Below are 15,100 nucleotides of genomic sequence, written 5' to 3' on the forward strand. Positions count from 1 at the left end.
AAAAAAAAAAAACGATGTGAGAGAAAGGTTTGACTTGTTAAAGTTAAAATAAAACAATAAGAAAGATAAACGTTTTTTTACCGACCACGGCCACATGCTCACTCTGACCGCTGGTGCACTACACGGTCCATGTGCCAGGACTGGCGGGCGACCACAGAACATAATCCAATCCAAGTTATTGATCTGAATAGAGTTGTCTTATGAGGCTGCTTCACATGGATCACTGCCAGAGCTCTTATCAATTCTAATGTTATGAGGGATTGTATTTTGGCATGCGGTCAAAAGTGCAGCTTCAGCTACAACTATCATTGCCGCTAAAATGGTTACAAAAGATTTTTTATCACATTTTTTTTCCTGATCTGCCACGGCTATTTAATTTAACATGAACAATGTTGACATTATTGTAATTTTAAAGAGAGCAAACTGACTGAAAGTCGTGACCTGACTCTAGTTCTCTTTCGGTTCTACTGAGTAATTTATTGTCATTAAGCTTATTATCTCCGCCAAGGACATGAGGCTTTCATCCGTGTCTGTTTGTGTATTTTTCAACAGGCTTACACACAAAGCAATGAGCCGATGTGGGATGGGACATAGGCCAGTTAAGACTCTTGGTGTGAATTCAATGAGAGGATCTGATACATTCATCTTTTTTATCAATTTCCTTAACATTGCATTTAAGGACAGTAGCTCAGGAAATGCAACTAATGCAACTACTTGGTGAACATAGTGTGTATATATCTGCTAATTGTTCCTTACAGTTATATATGTTGTGTAATTGTGTTCTTGAACTGTCCAAAATGTTTCCAACAATGTTCAAGATGCAGAGAAATTCCCAGTTTTTTTCAATTTTCATTTTGGGTCGCCTTTTATTTACTTTAACTGCTTTCCCCAGTGCTGTGTCCGTCTAACAGCCGGTTAGCGAGGTGATGACATGAGCATGAAGGGGGTTCGCAGCTAAAAAAAAAAATCACTTTTCAAGGTCCAGGAACAAAATCTACCCCCGATGTTGAACTCTGTGTTTCAGGACCTGCAGGTTAATTCACAGAGAGGCAGCACTGAATCTCTGATTGGCCAATGTTTCCGATAACCATCAACAGAAAACGATTCCTGCCTCTTAATGACTGCGCCACAGGAGTCCAGGCTGCTTTTGAACAGTAACCCAGACAAATGATTTGCAGCAGAGGCCTAAATGGACTCTTCTAGTCCCCCTGAAACACTACTTCTGACAAGAAGACATTCATCACATCGCTAAATGGCTTCTGTGTTTCTGCTGCAGTGGATTACACAAACAAAAGATTGATGATGATCATGAAACCCCACAATAACTCTCCGAGTCTCTGACCCAGGAAGGAGCCTGAAATAATAATGGTGACATGGAGGATTCAAGAAATGACACTTTTATCGTCACACCACTTAAAACACAATCATCCCATCAAGGCGAAAGCAGCTGGTGTCTCAGATGTATCATGTCAGAGACTCTCCCGTCTTAATTTAACGCCTCTCTCCCCGGGTGATGGACAGCTGTGATGGCGTTAATGCTTTGCTTGCCTGAAATGCCTCTGAGCCGGGGAGACGAGGGCACACTGCAGAGAGGTCTGAGGGCTGAAGAGGAGGAGAGGGATTTCTCCCCTGATCCTCTCTCATTCCTCTTCATCTTCTTCAGAGGGGCATTCATCAGCATTAGCGTTCATTAACATGAATCAGGGCCAGCAGGCATCTGGCGCTCGTGCCACAGGCTCAGCTCCTCGCTGAGTGAATGTGAGCGCGGTGGTGAGGGAGGTGGATGTAATAAAGGAAGGACGATAAAGACAAGAGGGTAGAAACTAAAAAATGTTTAATCAAATATATAATCAACTTAAATAGTCTAAGTGGTAAAATGGCATCAATTCTGAAACAAGAGATCTCAGAACAGAATACAGAACAGAAAGAAGGGTCAATATAAGTCTTTTAGTGACCAGATATTAATAGTTTGAGATAATTTGACTTATCTCCCGATGTTAAAGAAAGTGATCCTGGAATTGAGTCTTTTACCGGATCTGCACAGAAATTTAAGTTGTGTTCTTTTTTGGCCCATACCCCTTTCATCAAGTTTAAAGAAAATATCACCAGTCCTAAATTGCACAGACTCATTAGTCCACTAAAAATGCTCGAATACTTTCATTGAGATCCATGAGTAATTACTTTAGAAATTCACAAAAAGTTTGAAAAGGTTAAAGAAAGCAATAATAAATTCTGACTTAATCGAACCAGCTCCAAAAGTTAAAGTATTCTTCCTTGGCCTACACACCTCCACACCCTTTCAACAAGTTTCTAGAAAATCCGTTCAGTAGTTTTTGTGTAATCCTGCTAAAGGTCAAACAAACAGCCATGAAAACACAAGAGATAACTGATCTTTTCAATAAGTGCCACGGAAAGCGATGCCAGTGCGACTGTGAGCCAGCATTCACGACAGCAGGGCGCTGAATCTAAAGCAGCTCAAAAGAAACTCGGCCCTTTATTCATTTCCAATATTCCCACTTGTGCTTTCCCTCCTGTGACATGTTCAAATATCCGCTGAGAAAAAAGAGCTGTGGTCAGAAGAGTGTTTTTGGACAGTGCAACAGTTTGGACATTTTTAAAAGGATCTAATGTTGAGTGAGTGGTAAAAAACCAAGTCATGTAACTACACGGAGTCAAAGGTGTAGCCCTCGGGCCAGACAGCTGACAGCACTCCTGAGGGACAGAACCAACCCAACAGTAAAACTCAGCTTTGAGTCATAGCAAGCTGCATACACAGATGACCTAAGGACATTTTCCACACTCATATTGAGGGTGTTTATACTCTCTGGTATTCCTACTGCAACACGTATATACTGCCAACAGTGAAAGCTCAACCATTGAGACAATGCAAGGACTGTGAACCAGTTGAGATTGAGGCTGTTTTTCAAATTAAAAGACTTCTTTAGAAAACAGAAGCTAAAGCATTGGACCATGTAGAGATAAGACAAGTTGAAAGGTCTGTAGCTGCACCGTCTCATTAGGAAACTTCCGTTTAAGATGACTGACCGCGCATTACTCATCCTCCCTTCCCTTTCTGCTTGCAAAACCTGTCCACGTCCGTCTCCTCTGCTGCTGCTCGTCCTTCCTTCCCTCCCTCCCTTTCTCCTTGAGCTGCTGTTCAAACCTAGAGCTTAAGAGTCACTTTTCCCCTCTTTAATGATCTCTCAGGGTAGATCGTCATATTTCTCTGGCAGAGGCTGCTTATGACTAACCTCTCCTTCCCCTAACAGCCCCTTTGCTGCAGGGAAAGAGACATTTTATCTGAGGACCAGCATCAATTAGAGAAGTTGAGTTGCCACTCCGTCTGCTGCAGGGTACATTCACTACACAGTGGGACACAGAAGGTGGGATGACACAGTGACACCAGCTGGCACAACCTTTAGTCCCTCAGACAGCTGATGGCACCGGAGGAGATAGACGCCATTTTATAATCTTATCTAACTTATACAGGTGGCAAAACAATAATTGCCCACAACTTCAAGGAAGATGGTGATATTTGTTCAGTTTAGTAGTAATTCATCTTCATTCTTGATTAAGATGTGAATTGTTAATTTCCGTATGTTTTTTAAATTCCTACCCGTGTTGATTTTCCCCCCTTGTGCTTCAAGATGTTGCCAGGATAAAATTGTGCTTTGATTTTTAAACTGCTGTGCAGGACTAAAATCCTTTTTTCATTAAAAAATAAAACTATAGTGTCTCAACACACAGGGTCTGTTCCACCATCTCTCATGTTGAGCTACAGTTTATGAAGCCATGTATCCAGCCCATCTGCCTGTGTAGGTAAAACAATCATCTGGTCTAAAGTAAATTGTTTCCTTTGCACGAGCGCTCAGGCAATTCTTCACAGTCTCATCCTTCATCTTCTAATCAGTTTACCTGTTCCCCGTGTCATAAAGCATAAAGCACAAACATTTCACAGCCTGTGCTAACAAGCAGGACATGGCGCCGCAGTGGCTCAGTGGTCCGGGCGGTTCAAACCCCGCCAGAGTTCACTGGCGGCCTCTCTGTGTTGACTTTGCAGGTTCCCTCCAGGATGTTTTTTTTTCACACTGCATAAACATGCCTATTAAAGGTTCAGTGAGAGGAATTTAGTCACATCTAATGGTGAAGTTGCAAGTTGCAACTGAACACCATTCACCTCACCCCTTTACCTTCCAAACATGAATGGGAACCTGTGGCAGCCTTCAGTTGTCATACAAACTCAAAAAGTGTTTACTTTGTCCAGTCTGGGCTACTGTTAAGAAACATGGCGGCCTCCGTAAAGACCTTGCAGAGCAGAGAAAAAGGGGGGAATGAAGAAAGGCAGTGGGGGTCTGCCATGATGAATGGACAGAAACAAAATTTGGACTAAAGGCTAAACGTTGCCTTCACACACCAAATCTCTTCAAACTCTGCTCCTATTTGATTGTCATTTTGTCCTCTCCAGTTTCCCCTGTGGTCCTCAATAAAGTCTCTGCCTGTTGGACTGGTTTCAATCAACATGTGGGATAAATACTGACACAGGCGCAGACGTGTCACAAAGCTCCATCATCCAGTCATTCAGGCATCAATAATCAATGACATAGCAGATGCTGCGTGTGTGGTCGTGATCCAACCACGCCCTTTCAATCCATAAGATCAATCTGATGGGCACAAATTTAAATGAGCAACTTTGAATTACAAAGTGGAGCATGACAGCAGGAAAATGTCAGTTCATGGAGAAAGGATGAAAAAGAAGTGATAGAATGGAACTGGAGGTTGTTCGCTCTCACACAAAATCAAACAGAGGCTTCTCATTCAAGCAACTTTGCAGTTTCTAAAAACAGATCCACAATTATACAAGAACCAGTCAACAAAAGAACAGCCCACCTGTATGTTGTCGAAGGATGTCTTGTTGGTGACGTCATACAACAGAAGGAGAGCTGGAAGAAACAGAGAAAAGAGCATCACTTTAAAATTCCCTGTCCGTAAATCACGTTATAATGCAAAACAGTTTGCTGGATAGAAATGTGTGCAAACTGCTTAACGTAATCTTTAACTTAATCTTTGACTGATGTCTCAAGTTCCTTTCAAATTAAATCACCAGAGTTCATTTCACTGCGCGCTCCAGGATGATTCATTTGAAAATAACAGTCCTGTGTGACATTTTGGAATTCAGAGAGACCGGAGTCAAGGCTTGAGCTCTTTGACTAACATCATCCCTTCTGCATTTTGTATAAAAATACACAGCTTAATAAATGGGAATCAGAGATAAGAGATATTTAAAAGACCCCATCGATTTAGCACGGCTGCCATATATCATTGTCTGACCAGGCGAACAGAATTCATCGTTCTTCTTCTTCTTCCATGAAACAAGCTGCTAACTACACAATATAATGCAACTGTATCACCAACAGTTTGATCAAAGATTCTGATGTCATTCTAGTAGCTGCTGATGTCACTACCAAAGACTGCATATAAGGATGAACAACATGTTCCCAACGAGTGAAGCCCAAGTTTCTCAATCAGGCTCTTGTGGATGGCAGCAGTATCAGTAATAAACCCTGCTTCCTCCATGTTAGTGGATGGGACATGGACCAAACTAAAAAGTCAAAGCACACGTCAGAAAAAGGTATAAAAGCAAAACATGTAACGGTGGGTACAGTTTATAAACATATGAATGTAAAATTGGTCTAGTTCCCTTATGCACATTGGAATATAGTTGTCTTAAACTTCTCTGGTTACTGTGGTAACTACAACATATAGCCCAGGACGTTTTTTTATAGACTTCAAACTTCTCTTGTTGTTCACACTGATGTTTGACGAACAGAATACAAACACTGGAACATGCAATACATTTCAAACGCTGAAATTATGCGAAATACTGAAAAAGTGACCCAAGTAATTAAAGGAAAACACCACATTTAACTTGCTTATATAACCAATGTGATAATCTGATGTGCCAAAGATATAAATATACTGTAGTATTTAATGGTGTGTATTTTGTAGGCGTTCGATTTTACAACAAGAACGAAGATTAAAAGAGTGAAATGACCTCCGGAGCTGCACAGATGCCTCAGCACATGTCCGTCTGTTTCTATGAGAGGGGCGGCGCAGGTATTAAAGAGGCAGTGGGAGGCTGTGCAGCTGAAACAGAGGCGGCCCAGTGGGGATGAGCATGATTCATACTGACAGCTGTGTAATAAAGCCGAGCTCTGCTACACTTGTCCTGGAGCTGCTTCTCACTCTTCTGCTCCCTCTCATCAATCCACGGTTGAAGTTAGGACACATGAAATCCGTCACCGCTGTGGGTTCGCTTGTCGGGAGTGTGTATGCGCAAATCCATGCGTAACAAAGCGATTTGTAACGCGTGTACGGTGTAGAAACAATGGATGCAATCAAGACGTCTCACGATACGCAAGACTTACTGGCAAATGGAACGGTGAAGTCGAGGTTTGGATTGGGGAATAAACGGAGATTGCGGGAGGGAGAGAGAGAGTTGATGGGTAAAGTAAGAGCAGCAGGGAATAAAAAGTGTTGCGACAACAAAAGAGGAAAAGTTAAATCGGTCAGACACTTAAAAAAGGTGAAAACAAGGACAAGCATAAAGAGGAAAGAAGGAGGTACAGCAGTGGGAATTAGTGAAACTCTCTTTTTCCCACCATAACAGCTCATTTAAACCGTAAATGGACTCTGTTGATATTGCACATTTTCCTGTCTTATGGTCCCCTCTGTGGATTTGACAGTAGAAGTCACACTCACCCATTCAAGCACACTTTCCTCTTTATGAAGCTCTTACTCATTCAATGCCAGCACAGCCCTCAGGAGCCATTTGTAGTTCATCTCGCCCAAGGACACGTTCTTCACACCGAGTTTCTTAAGCCTTGTAAGACAGAGCATTTGTTTTTTAAATTTTTTATGATTTCACAGGGAATAATTCACGGATATTGATGGAAAATTTTAATTTGACCGGGACTGATAGTGTATCTATAAACGTGTGCAGCTTGATTGATTGTGAGGGGACTGTTAGAGTCAGAAGAAGTTTTGAAAAATAAACAATTTAAAATTTATTTTTTGTGCTGAACTATTTCCCCCTGATTCCAGTCTTATGGCTTCGCTCCTCCAACGAGGCTGTATGCGCTCTATTGAGTGACATTGTAATAAGATATTTCCCTCATTCATCCTGGATTGTATGACTCTTCTCATGATTATGCATAATGAAGGCTAAACATAACTAAAGGGTTAATAGAGCAAAACATTTATTCTTTCTTAAACTCGACTAAACAGGCCGACTACAGCTAATATGAATCAAGAGAACTTAATCATGATCGAATTGTTTCATTCAGGACATTGCTCTTGTTCAAATGGAGATTGTTTTTGTTATTAAACATTATCCCTGAGTGAACCTGTAATTTACATTTACTTTGTGCTTTTCCTGATAAATTGTCTTATTTATTGCCAAATCTCTTTTTCCCTATATGCCCTCAAAACCTTTTTTCCCCCCCATTTTATCACACTATACACAAATAATTGAGACCATCCAGCAATATCCAAAATAATCCTCTCCTATCACACAGCCCTACATCCCCCACCCTGACTGCAGCCCTGACCCCCCCTCCCAATAAAGTTATTGTAATAACTCCCACCCAAGCATGAGTGTGTTTGAAAGTTGCATGTAAAAGAGTTTAAGGTTTACAGTAACTCACAGCTGATGCAGACGTGCACACACTCTTGATATTACTGTTGGGTGTCTATCAGTGATGTGATCATAGACTGTTTATAAAGATGGATGACATGACCACTCCCCAAGAGTGAAGCCACTTGCCTCCTGGTGGCTGCCTTGAGTAAAGGTCATAAACCCCACCTACTCCGTATTTGTGAATGGGACATAAACCAACCAAAAAAATCAAACACATGTCAGATTAGGTGCAACATGGCAGCGTTCATATCTTTATATACGGTCTTTGGCAACGATCAGAGTTGGAAGATACTTGCAAAATTGAATATCTTAGTTTCCATGCAAATTTAGCACAATTTGAGAATGAAGTTCTAGAATATACAGCCTATCATTTTGCACGTGCATGTGGGCATCGTCAGTTACATCATACCCTTAGTTTCATGCTGGTCTACAGTTGGGGGCAGTAACGCACTAAAAAGAAACAAAGGCGTCGGAGAGAAAGACCGTAAAAAGCAAATGAGTGTTGACCATGGAACTTATGTTTGTTTACAAGAAACCTTACAAGGACGACTCTAATTGGAATTGATCGATGACCTTATCACAGCGTGGGGATGTCGTTATAAATGACGTGTGAAGGAACATTAAAATGATTACTTATTGGACCTTTAATCACAGCTCGGGCGCATCATTTTCAGATTGTAAAGAATAATGAGAACCATTATCAATGGCGATTTACTGGCTCATATTTTTTTACCCTCTGCCAAACAAAGCATTTAAAGTTTCAGATAGAATTCAATCAGGGGCTCTTGCAGGAGGCGTCTGCAGAGACACTTCGATGAAGACGGATCTGAACGGTGAGAAGAAGTCACCGAGGCTAACGACTGCTCGTACTAGAGGATTAGTAAACTGCTGGGAAACAAAGAAGGAAAAGAATATGCTTTACACACTGAAACTTGTGTTCTCAGAGGTTCTGGTCTTTTTGTTTTTTCCGTCTCATTCTTTTTCTCACCTCAGCACTTACAACAGAGCGGTGATGAGATGATCAGCATTTTAAAAAGGTCACATCTCTGATATTTATGATGCACCCTTGATAGATATAGATCTAGTCACAGAGCAACAGGCTGATCCCCTGTGTTATACTTCACGGTTGTAGAGGACAAGTAAAAGTTTAAGGTACAAACTCCCGCTCTTAAAACTCCTCCAGGGTCCCCAACCTTCAGAAGACAGCCGGAGATAAATCCTGCTCTAATCCTGCAGACTGATTGTCAACCCCTGACATGCATAATTAGGATAACACAGAGACACAGATCATTTACACTTTCTAAATCATGCATGTAATGTGTCACAGTCACACACAGACACACACACACACACACACAACCCATTCCTTCTTAATTTGCATAAAACTTCCCGACTGCCTGGAGATTAAAAGTCAAACCAGGTTATGCATTGTCCAATACGCACGAGGTGACAAAATGAAAAACACACACTGCGACACTGTGTGAATATCAAAGAGGCAGAAAGTGAACAGCCAACATTCCCCCCCTTAGGACAAAAAAGCTGTGCTGCTCTGTAAAGGTTGTCAAAAGCATTTTTCTGATCTGGTGATGTGATCAATGTCACACAATCCTTGAAGCCGTATGCGGGTTGTTAATTTTAAACTCAGCGAGATAGTGACCTGTTAAGGAACCCCCCGAAAATATCTGAAACAGTTTGAAATTGACCTTTGACTACGCAAGCATAATCAGCTGATCTGTGAGTCTAGGTGAACATTGGTGTCCAATTTGAAAGGATTTTTTCCCCTTCACAAGGCAATACAAATGTTTTCTGAGGCCATCACGACCTTGACAATTGACCTTTGACCACCAACATCGAATCAGTTCAACCGTGAGTCCAACGGAGTGTTTGCATCAAAGTGTTCCTGAGATATCGTGTTGACCAAAATAAAACAGACGGACGTGCAACTGCATGAGGCCACTGGCAGCCATCTGCACGGAGGCATAAAAAAAGACACACATTCACACTCGCACACAAACACACGTCTGAATGACTGATCACAGATCATTTAATGGTGCCATGAATCCTGAGGGTGTTGTCTTGTCATCTCAGGAGAGGAGTTGAAAAACTTCATCGCCTGATAATATTGCACAGTGAAAAGAAACTATCTCACCTACAGCGACACTAACATGGCTGTGAATTATACAATTATATAATTTACTGCAAAGCAAAGCATACAAAATTACCTAAGACTCATTTTCACCATATTTTCATACACACAAAAGGAGGAGTGAAATGTGGATAAATACACACACACCCCAACAGTACAATCTAGTGGATATGCATTAGATAATAATATAATAATAATAATAATAGACTTCATTTATATAGCACTTTTTAAATACTGAGTTTACAAAGTGCTTTAACAACAAAGCAAGAAAAGTAAATGAAAATTTTAAGAAGAAGTAATCTAAAGTTGAAAAGAAAACAGTGAAAACACAACATCCCGCGAAAGCAAGTCTATAGCAATGGGATTTAGGAAGTGATTTAAAAGAAGTCACAGACTCGGTGAGCCTCAACTCCTCAGGTGGGCCGTTCCGAAGCCGAGGGGCCCTGATGGCAAATGAACGGTCGCATTTAGCTTTAACCTCCACTTTGGAACAGCGAGCAGGGCTCCACCTGAGGCTCTAAGGCTGCGTCCAGGCACACAGGGGGTCAATAACTCTGGTTTATAGCTTGGGGCCAGACCCTGGCGTGCTTTAAAAGTGATCAGTAAAAATCTTAGAATCAATTCTAAAACTGACAGGGAGCCAATGGAGCGAAGCAGGGATCGGGTTGATGTGAAGTTGCCTTTTAAAGACCAGTGAGAAGCCGAGCTGCTGCGTTCTGAACTGGTTGGAGGTGATGATGAAAACACACCAACTTGTTACGCTAAACCCGAGAGGCCATAATCTGCATATCATGAGACTGGCCTAGAGCGGCATGTTTTGAGCTTTCTTCATGTTCATTTGCTTTCACAATAATAACAAAAGATCATTCTGGTGTGTAAGTGGGGGTGTCTCACCGTTGGCGTCGCGGTAGTAGGCATGAGTGACACTGCGGAAGCGCTCCTGTCCGGCGGTGTCCCATATCTGCAGAGAGGGAGAGAGGAAGGCAATCACTGCAGAGAAGTTTCCATCTGTTTAATGAGTCTCCTGTTTCTTCGGAGCCAATTCATTCAACTCCTGTGGTACTGGATAAGTCAGGAGAATGAAAATGAGTCCACTGAATTATGAAGTTTGCACTGGTGAAAATTCTGGGTCTGTTATGTGTGAAAAGGGTCGCTCTGTTTTGGTCTCCACCCAGTGCTAATGAAAAGAACCGGGTATGGAGCCGAGCAGAGCTGTAGGGTTGTTTCATACTACACTATAAAACCGGATCTATTTTTAATATAAAAACATAGAGACGAGGTCACACCTTATATTGCATACGGTAAATCCAGTGTAGTATTTGTCCAACAGCAGTGGAATAAGGCAAGTTAAGTTCTGCTCTTTCCCATCAGGCAACACTGCTTTTCAAGGCAGTTGGGCTCCAGTGCCAATTACACGTTCTCCCGTCCTTGGAGCCGACCTGTGCAGGTTGACAGCAGTCCTCATTTGGTTTATGTATAAACTACATTTCCTGGATTTTGTTCTGGCTTGTCACCTGCTGGATCATTATCATTCCCTGTGCATACCTGCCCAATTTACCCTCACTCCCTCTTCCTCCCCGCTCTCTGTGACATGTCCGTGTGGATGCTGGCTCTGTCTCCTCGCTGCACCCTGGGGCAGCCGTCCTCCCAGGATCCATGTGGCAGCAGTGACGAATGGCAATTACACGAGGAGAAATAACTCTCCGCTGTCTCTGTTTGGAAAGCGGCAGGGTGCTCGGTTAATGGACTCTCAGCCAATTAACCCCAAATAGCCTAATCACAGGGCAGGAGTCCTCTCCACCAGCCCCTGTCAGCCCCTAAATAAGATCATAATGGCGCGTAATTACTGGCATTGATTGAATATAAAACATACAAAAATGCAGAGTTGTTCCGACGTCAGTTCTCATAGTTGTGAATGAAGAGTGTCAGTGCCCTGTGGAAAGTACTCATGGAGACGAATGAAACCAAATTATTTTTCAGCAGATTTTTGTGGATCATTGATTGTCGTCACAAAATAAGGCGACAGACACTGGGTTTCTTCATTATACGGCATAAGCATTAAAGCTTAATGTAAAGACCTAAAACATATAGTGGCCCCAAAGCACAGAGTACAAGCAATAGAGAAATCAGGGACATTAAGGGAAATGTGCTCGGAATCCAGAATGCAGCAATAAAACCCATACAAATGGGGAAAACACAGTGCCCTGGGACCCTGGTGGTGGTAGTGGGCTCGACTAAGATAAACTGCAGCATTATACAGCTTTGTTTGTGAGCTGAAGGGAAAGAGAAAGTATCTGTTTGGATCCAAATATGTGTCTTGATGTCAGGGTTGTGAGGGTCCGCCTGCTGGGTGACACCAGGGTCAGCTCAGGTCAGAGTTTCCCGCTTTTTGAATGTATGCACTTCTAGATTTGCAGAACTTAAACATACTGTACGTATCTGCTTTGTTCCTAAAACACATAAAAACTTGTTCTATCATCTGTGCGGTCTATTAGAAGACAGTAAAACCTCATTTTTATATGGGTGACGCCTTTCATTTGACATCTATTGCAGACATTTTGCTCGAGTCTGTTTTGAAATTGATTGTCAGGATGAAATAAAACTTACCTGGAGCTTCACCTTGACTCCGTCGATGTTCAGGACTTTATTCTGGGAAAGAAAAGAAGATATTATAAGTGACAGAGCCTAAATTCAAGCACTTTTCCAACCAGGAACGTTTTCTGTCTGTGGTAGAAACAATCTCAGCAGTGTGTGTGTGTGTGTGTGTGTGTGTGTGTGTGTTATTGTGTACGCCTGTCTGAACAGTCTCTTCCTCTCATCTACCAGCCATACTCTCCTCTTTTCGTTCTATCAATACTGCATGGTTCCATCTGACCCGGCCTCTTTTAATGAGGCCTTGCTGGTTTCCTCCGGAGGTTTAACCCGCCCTGCTCTTGATGCCTCGCTCCTCGTACCTTCATTCTTAAGGGGACATTGATCGGAGCTTCGATCTGCTCCACCACACAGACGAGCAGTTTGTCGGGTCAGAAGATGACTCTTTCTTGAGAGCTGAGTGGAAAAAGGTTACACAACCTGCCATCACATTAACTTCAGTCTAAATGATGACTGAGCTTTAAGTTAAAAATATCTGGCCTGTGTAGAGGAGCCCTTCGCCTCATTGATCCAACATCATTCATGTTCTCACAGCTGGAAGGGCTGAAAATCCCAGTGGATCTACACAATAACACCATCACTGCTTCCCCTCTTTGTGGAAAAAATTAAGAATCTTCTTTCAAAATGAATCTATATCTTGATTAACCGATTCATCTTTTGTTCAATCATGAAACCATTTCCTTCTAATTTCTCTGAGCCCCATTATGGCAACTTCAAAATCCTTGATTCAGCAAATCCTGGCTATTGAACTGAACTATTTTAACAATCTAAGCACATGATTCTAAAGCTCATTGAGCAAATGTGAACGCATTTTGTTTAATGTCAGGAAAAAAAGGTTTGCAGCAGCGTCCACGTGGCTGAAAAGGATTGTACTTAGTCTTTTAATTAATCATTGCAGTGTCTTGGGAACGACAAGCAATAAACCAATCAGAGTAAAATCTCACACTACCTCTACAAGCCAAGTGCTCTTGCACACTGCCTGATGTGATTGCCATTGCAGATTTTCCGGTAGTAAGAAGGAACGGTTCTTTGCAGAGGAAATGAAGCTGCTTGTGCACAAGGTGAACGTTTGCGAGTTGACCATAAAGCAACAGCAGGATTTCACCAAAGCTTCCTGAGGCGCAGCAGGAGTGAGAGGAGGCAGGTTCTGGCAAATCCATTCAATATTTATTGAGATGATTCAGCCTGGACCCCTGCTGGTGATGCAACAGCAGGGGTAGGCGCATATATAGGCTGTATAAAGATGGATGATCACCTTCTCTGACTGGAGCTGATTTTCTAAAAAATCCAGAAAATAAAAACCAGTGTGATAAGAACTTGACATGAACTTAGAATGTTCTGGTTTGGTCCATGTCCTATCCACTAACATGGAGGAGTCAGGATTTATGATCAGGCTTCATTATTGGAGGGAAATCATATCGTCCATCTTCTTATGCAGTCTATGGCTACTACAGTGGTACATGCTGAATCTAGCAAAGGTAAATGATTAATCAATTGTTGAAACAATTCCTTATATACTAATGGGTTATTACTAATTGAAGATTTAAAATCAATACTGGCCCTCAAAAAAAAAAAAAAAAAATCTGTATATTGAATATGTGCTACACATGTGTAACCTATTTGTGTCTCTCTCACTCTCATCAATAAATTTATTTCACCACATGGATTCCTCGGTTTTCTGATTCGCTGCTGCAAAAAAGAGGAGGTGAAGACGTCCCCTCAGTGACTCACACACCAGCCTCCCAACAGACGTGTGGGTAATCTCACCTGGTGCCACGGCAACGGTCAAAGCCTCCCTCTCCACCATCATCCCCACGGAGATGTTCCTGAAAGCCACTGCTGACCTTCTCCCCCCTCCGATCCCAAAGGAGACACAGGAGATATTCAACCCCGGCAAGATGCTAATCTTCCCTCGGTGCATCGGAGAAAAAAAAATAGATGCAGCCTTTGTTGACGTGTTCGGTTGATTTACCTCCTCACTAGTCACAAAGGAGGAAACTCATACATATTCACAGACCAGTCAAGCTGCACACTGTGTGTCTGTATGTGTGATAGGAATCAAAAGTCTCCAAAGACTTCCTCCATGTTCTTGTTATCGCTGGAAACCACCATGGTGAGGATTTTGTGGTTAGTCAAGGGTGATACTACTAGAATTATGCTGGAAGTATTCGAAACCAGACAGGAGAGGGCATAGCGACGCAGATTTAATAATATCAGAGAGCAAGGACTGAGCAGGATTAATAAAGCATCTCAGCGGCTTATATAGAGAACGAGTCCACTGTGGAAGACGGGGAATTAAAGTGTAGATTAAATGACTGCCAGTCACACTTCCAGCAACACTTTACTTTCTCCACTTTTTTTTCAAAAACCCTCTCGAGCTTTAGCGTGTTTCAAGTGGACACAGCTGATACTCTGTGATATGCTGACAATGAATAGAGGGGTGGCTGAGAGGCTCCTACCACTCTCAGGTCAGTTTAATTCCCCCGAGCCGCAGCAGAAAACATCTTCAAATACAAACTGCTCTACTTAGCAGCCAGACACTGTATGCATATGTTTAAGTGAATTGGAAGATACAGTCGGCAGAGAAACAGCACTTCTCATGGGAT

The 15,100-nt window shown here is 42.2% G+C and overlaps 1 protein-coding gene across 1 annotated transcript in view; it reads right to left on the bottom strand.

The window, feature by feature from the left end:
* LOC133970871 (ras-related protein Rab-26-like) overlaps window positions 1–15,100 on the bottom strand; it is a 40,093-nt gene that overhangs the window by 10,082 nt on the left and 14,911 nt on the right. The window contains exons 3-5 of the mRNA XM_062407982.1: window positions 12,450–12,491; window positions 10,737–10,803; window positions 4,888–4,940 (exon numbers count right to left, since the gene is read on the bottom strand). Of these exons, the coding sequence (XP_062263966.1) occupies window positions 4,888–4,940; window positions 10,737–10,803; window positions 12,450–12,491 (162 nt within the window). The remainder of the gene's footprint in view (window positions 1–4,887; window positions 4,941–10,736; window positions 10,804–12,449; window positions 12,492–15,100) is intronic.

This window comes from Platichthys flesus, chromosome 16, assembly GCF_949316205.1.
Source record: "Platichthys flesus chromosome 16, fPlaFle2.1, whole genome shotgun sequence".
NCBI classification, from domain to species: Eukaryota; Metazoa; Chordata; class Actinopteri; order Pleuronectiformes; family Pleuronectidae; genus Platichthys; species Platichthys flesus.